Raw genomic sequence first — 6,000 nt, 5'->3', positions numbered from 1 at the left:
CTGCTTCACTTCTAATCAGGCTGTAATACTATTTAAATGATGCAAGTCTTTAAAAATAGATCAGGCCTAATTAGCAACAAGTCTAATCAGAAAATGGATGGAACCAAGGTATGACATGCCTTGAGTGACGCAGAGGTAGCGATGTGCACGGTGCTGGTACCCTGCAGTGGCTGGGGGCAGCGGGGGGCCCCACAGCCCCTTGGTTCCTGGCACGCTTTGCCGTGGTTGCTGTATCCCGTGTTTCCCCACTGGAAACCCCGCACCTCTTTGCTCTGTGCCTATGCTGGGGGGAGCCTCCCCCATCAGTCAGCATTTCCAAAGGAGCCGTTTCCTCCTCCAAACACAGCTGGAGTGTAAATAACCCCCCCGCCACGGATCCCTCTGCGGGGGGGGTGACGACGTGACACTCGCCTCTGCGGCAGCCACCCGGCCAAGCAGGGTGTCGTGCATGGGCTGGCGCGGAACAGAGGGCTTGTGCTCTGCCTGTCTTTGTGCTGAGCCGGAGCTTTTCCCGCTGTTCTCCACCGGCCTAGTCACGTAGGGCCACCGCAGCTCTGCAGCACGCATCTCACCTCTAGCTTTGTGTGTGCCCGGGTCAGACCTGGGCTCCTCGCAGCCTCAAAGGGGTCAGCCTCGGGTTTCGCAGCCTCCAGTCTTGGCCAGGACAAGGGGCAGAGATTCCTCCCCAGGCAGAGCAGGTGCAGATGACCCTCTCTTTACAGACAGGGAACGTGCCAGGAAAAGAGCCCACGTGGCCAGCATGGAGCAGAGGCGGGTAGCAATGAGGGCCACACAGCATCTCCCTGGGCAGCTCGGCCTGTCCGGCTGTGCCGGGTGGGATCTGCGGGGTGGAGGAGCCGCTGGTGTCTCCACAGCCGGCTGTCACATCCCCACTGCGACACTGCAAGCTATGACTAGCCAATATGGATTAATTGCAACCAGTTTAATTTTGTGTCTGTAAATTAAGCTGTTTGACGATTAAGCGAGTGATACAAAGAGACTTCCAGGAGTGAGGAGGACATTAACATGCTAATAGACCTTGCTGGTAGAAGGTTTACTTAGACACATCCCAGGGGGCAGATGACAATTAACATCCTAAGAGACTCTTCTAGAAAGAGGATGCTAATTCAGACATGCTGGGAAGGGAGATAATTATTTATTATTATTTTATGTAGCCCTGCAACCTCCAGTGCAAGAATGCCTGAGATACTTTAGGACAGGTAAGTTAGGAGAACTAACAACAGCAATGATACCTAAAAGTTGCCCTGGAGCCACCTGAGGTGAGAAACATGGATAGGAGGGAGGGAGAAAAAGCTGCAGACACCATCCTGGTCAGCAAGACAGGAGAGGAGAAAGAAACATGACTTCTTGAAGGCACATCAAAGGAAGCGGGCAGGAGAGATCAGACCTGCAGGCCTGGCAAACAGAATATTCATTTCAGTAGAGCAAGAAGGGTGTAACTGTGGCAGGAGGGTGGTGATGTTTGCTCTGAAATGCCTTCCTGCCCCAAAGAAATACTCAGCAGAGGACATTGAGCCCACACACTCTGTTGTGCACAACTAGTGCAAAACAGGAAGAGATTACACAAGATTTAGGATCAGGGACTTAAAATACAGTGACCTTTGTGATATCTGTACATAGGGAACTTAACACCACTCATAACCTTGACACGCTCTGGTGTAATGCTTGAGGCGGGGTTTCCACGCATGTGCACCAACAGAACGATTTTAAATGCAGACTGTCAGTCGCGTTGTAGCTTGGCTACTGTGAGTTGTCAAACACATTGTAATGGCTTTTCTACAGAAGATAGATCACAGGAGCCAGCTAACCTGCCTGACAAAGAGCAAACATATAAATGTATATATATTTGTTCACTTATTTTACTTCTGAGCGTACTTGTTAATGCACCATCCTCAGCTGCAGATACTAAATGCTGCTTTCTGTCAGAGCTAATTCATACCTTGAGCTATCAGCAGGGGAGTCTTCCTCAGCGACAGCTGCAAAGGCCGGGAGCTGGTCTCTTTCCTCTCTGTTGAATCTAAGATTGCAGAGGTTGTTTCTTTCTTCTTTTCCCAGCCGTGACAATTATGTGGGACATGACATTAAGAGCTATAAAAATCCCAGAGTGGGGCTAGTTGTGTACTCACACCACCAGACTCTGCACCGCCTGCTTCCCTAGTGCCAGGTCTCCCTGCCAGCCATGCTTCCACAGTGATGGCGGGTGGCCGCAGCTTCTCTCCTGTGCCTGCAGGAACCTGCTTGCTCCTCCCAGGTGTTTATTCTCCTCCTGCCTAAATCTGTTTGGGGAGCCTGGCCACGGCCAGGTAGGGGAAACTGCCTGTCCTGCAGGGCCTGGACAAGGCCAGGTTTTGGGAGCCGTCTGCTCCAGGGGACTTGGCCAGGCGGGCCTTGGCCAGGCAGACCTTGGCCTGGGGCTCGTCTGCAGAGGGCAGCCTGCCTTGGGGGGGGTTGGCCGGGCTGGGCTGTGGGAGGCCTGGGCAAGGCCGGGCCGCAGGATCCTGGCCGGGCTGGGCTGGGCCCTGGCCAAGGCAGAGCCACGGGACGTGCCTGGCCGAGGCCGGGCTGCGGGGATCTTGGCTGGGCGGGCCTTGGGCCTGGCCGAGGCCGGGCTGCGGGGCCCCCGCCTGGGCTGGGGCTTGGCCGAGGCTCGGCGGCGGGGCCGGGCCGGGCCGGGCCTCAGGAGAGGGGCCGGCGGCCGCCGAGCGCCGGGATTCCCCGTTGCCGCGGTAACGGTGCGGGCCGGCCCGGCAGCCCCCGCGCGGCTGCAGCCGGGGGCGGAGCCAACGAGCGCCTGTTGGCCCCGCCCTGCCGCCGGCCGTTGCGCCCGCCATCTTAAGGCATGGCAGTCCCGCCGCTGCCGGCCCCTTTCCAAGATGGCCGCTCGCTCTTCACCGAGCACTTCCGTCCCCGCCGAGGCCTCCGGCTCCCGGCGCGGCGGCGAGCGTAGCGGCCCGCTGGCGCGGCCCTCCCCTCAGCGGCCCCTCGGCCCTCGCTAGCTGCTGCCGCCGCCGCCCCTCGGAGGCCTCCAGGCGGAGCGGGACGGCCGGCGAGTCATGGCGTTGCTGCGGCTGCTGCTGCTCCGGGGGCGCTGCAGTTGCTGGCGGCGGCCTGCCCCGCCGCCCGCCCCGGCCTGGGCCCGGGCTCGCCCGCCGCCCGGTGGCGGTCCCCTCGGCGCGGGACGCGGCCTGCAGGTAACGGGGTGGCGGCGGCGGGGCCCGCGGAGCGGGGTGGGCCGGCCTCGGGGCGGGGCCTCGCCTCCCCCGTGCGCGGCGGGGAGTGCAGCGCCGAGCACGGCGGGGGGGGGGGGGGAGGGGGGGGGCGCCGGTCCTACCGGCGGGGAGGCCCCGCGGCGTTCCCGAACAGCCCCGGGCGCTGACCGGCGGAGCCGGGAGCACCGGAGAAGGCGAACGGAGGGGAGCTGGGTTAGCCCTCACGGCTTTGTGTTTAAATGGGCTCTTGCTTCGGGACAGGGCTTTCCTTAGAAGGTGTCTCAGGTTAGACCACCCCGAAGGTCCATCATCTCAGTGCTATATAACAGTAACTTGGGGGAAATACCCTATGAAGAGAACACCTAGGCTGTCATAAGCAAGGAAATGTTGATTAAAGGTTTTTTTTCCTAACTTTATTCGTGCTAGCTCTTTGCATCTCTTGTGATACAAGCACACGCTCCATTGGTGTGCGCCACAGATGGGTTTTCCCCATCTGGCAGCGCTGCTGATACTGCAAGGCTCTCACAGCACTTAAGCAAGGCAAGGTTGGCAAGGAAGGCAAGGTTCTTGTTTAAACTAGGCCTCCAACGTGATTTAAGACTGTTTTGTGGTTTTCTTCAGTGCAGTGAAAAAGCACTGGCCGTCCAAGTAGGCAATGGAGGAAGAACAATTGTGGGACTGCTTTGTGAATCATGCCAGGTTTTTTTGTGATCAATTTAAACTAGTCTAAGCTGTTCTGTTCTAGAAAGTATCAATCCCATCTCGGGCCAGCCTAAGCAGTTGTGTTGCTGCCCAGCAAATCTGGAAAAAAGGGTGAGGGATTTCAGCCTAGTCAGCGTCCCTGTCTGGTTTGCTGCGCAGAAATTGGTGCCTGTGCAGTAGAGGGGTGGTGAGACAGGGAATCACGCATCGGAGAAGGGGTAAGACTTGCGTTCAGTGAGAGTATTAGTAAATGTTAGCTCAAATGTTGTGAAGTTGCCTTTAAATGTGAATATCAACTGCAGGATTACTGCTGAATTACCTCGGCAAAATAGCTGTGTTGTCCTTACTGCCGTGCAGCGGGGTTACAAAGCAGTAGTCCTTAAGATTTCCTGTTGTGGGAGGGTATCTTTACATTTTAAGAACTGATTTCCAACATATCTTTAGAATGAAGAACAGAGATACAGGGAGGAAAAAGATAAAGTTTTCAAGTGTTTTGAGTGTATGTTTGTATTTATACATATGCTTTCTTTAAACTGGCTTATAAACAACATCTTCAAAGTCACATGGCAAGTCCACAGCACAACCGGGAATAATATTCAGGTCTCCCAGCTGCTGGTCCTGCAACTTAGCCACAATATTTTCATGTTTAGAAATCTTAATCTCACGGCATACAGAAAGGTTAAGCAGTCACAGTACTTTTCCAATAGTTGTCTTTTTTTTTCTTTATCCTCTTCCTCAGAGCCTTCTGTCACAAACACTTTCCCCCACACGTCAAGGTCTCAGTGGAGTCCTGGTGAAACAACACATAATTCGAGATCCAGTCAGGCTTTGGAATCTCTTAGGTGAGTCCCGAAGAGCGACTGTAAAGGCGGAGGAGGGGAAAAGGTCTTATTTAGTAGGAAGGAGTATTGACTTTTCCTTACCTTCACTGTGTTCCTGAAACTGAAATAAAGCTGTTCTATTCTTGGCTTTGGGAGCTGCGTGCATTTACAGGGGTTCTAGGCTTTTGTTTGGTGACAGGGATGAACAATGGCACCTTTCCACAAGGAGCTCAGCGTGATTAAGTAAGCACTTGAGTCATTAGACCTAAAAGCTAATTTAAAAACTGCAGACTTTAAAGTAGAGAATCTTCCTCTGCCTCATTAGCAAAGCCTAAGACAAAAATGTCATTCACCTTTGTCAGAAATCACATCATATGACCTTGCTGAAAGTCTTGCATTGGAACAAGTTAAAAGTGTATGTTAGAAAATGTTATCTGAATTCTTAGAGCAAAAGCACAGAAATGTAAAACAAAGGCAATTATTCTTCTCGCTACCCTCTTCAAACTGAGAAGATGAGCTTGCTGAAGCCTTTGAGATTTGAACAAAACTGGTCACGGCTGTTCTGACCAGTGTGGGCCTGATGAGCTTGGGCTGCTTTACCTTTGAGAGGGTTGGGGTTTTTTTAAGTTAAAATAAAAATATATGCATAATCTTTCAAATGGCAGCAAATCCTCTACTAGAACTGGCAGGGGACAAGCAGTCCAGTTTCTGGGCTTACTCCTCTTTCCAGAGCCTTCGTGAAAGACCATGGGAAATGTCAGCTGCTGTCCTCGAGTCAGTTGTCTTGCTTCTGAACTTTTTGCATTTTCCTGGTGAAAAAAGCCTTTGCTTATTGTTTTGTAGCAGCAACTGTGAGTCTTACTGTTTGTAGCCTTACTTTCTTGGCTTTTTTTGGAGTATTCTAACAGCGTTTACTGAGAAACCTGCATTTAACTCCAGCACATACATTTCCTTTCATAAGCATTTACAGTTCCTAGTGTGAGGCTGTTCATAACTGACCATACCAGTGTTAACAATGGTTTTATGCCTTGGGAAATGTGTACATGTTTCAACACTGAAGAAATTTCTCCAAATTATTTTCTTTGCCGCGTTAAAATGATCTCTGAACAAAGCCATATTTTGATTGGATTGTCAAAAAATATGTATTATATAAGGAAACTAAAGGAGTCTGTCCCTCCCATTGCTCCCTCAGGTGAGGCTGTCCCGTTTCCTTGGCGCACGAACGAAGCTGTGCGCTTGGGTGGATG

General features: G+C 52.9%; 1 protein-coding gene across 2 annotated transcripts in view; it reads left to right on the top strand.

The window, feature by feature from the left end:
- The first annotated feature begins 2,966 nt into the window (after nt 1–2,966).
- SPG7 (SPG7 matrix AAA peptidase subunit, paraplegin) overlaps nt 2,967–6,000 on the top strand; it is a 33,598-nt gene continuing 30,564 nt past the window's right edge. For both annotated transcript variants that reach the window (XR_007767142.1, XM_050903772.1), the window contains exons 1-2: nt 2,967–3,212; nt 4,672–4,774. Coding sequence is in view for 1 of the 2 variants with exons in the window: in XM_050903772.1 (XP_050759729.1) it covers nt 3,075–3,212; nt 4,672–4,774 (241 nt within the window). In the remaining variant the exon portion in view is untranslated. The remainder of the gene's footprint in view (nt 3,213–4,671; nt 4,775–6,000) is intronic.

Source organism: Gymnogyps californianus, chromosome 12, assembly GCF_018139145.2.
Source record: "Gymnogyps californianus isolate 813 chromosome 12, ASM1813914v2, whole genome shotgun sequence".
Classification (NCBI taxonomy): Eukaryota; Metazoa; Chordata; class Aves; order Accipitriformes; family Cathartidae; genus Gymnogyps; species Gymnogyps californianus.
Note: the sequence above shows the minus strand (reverse complement) of the source record. Positions and strands in the feature narration are given on the sequence as shown.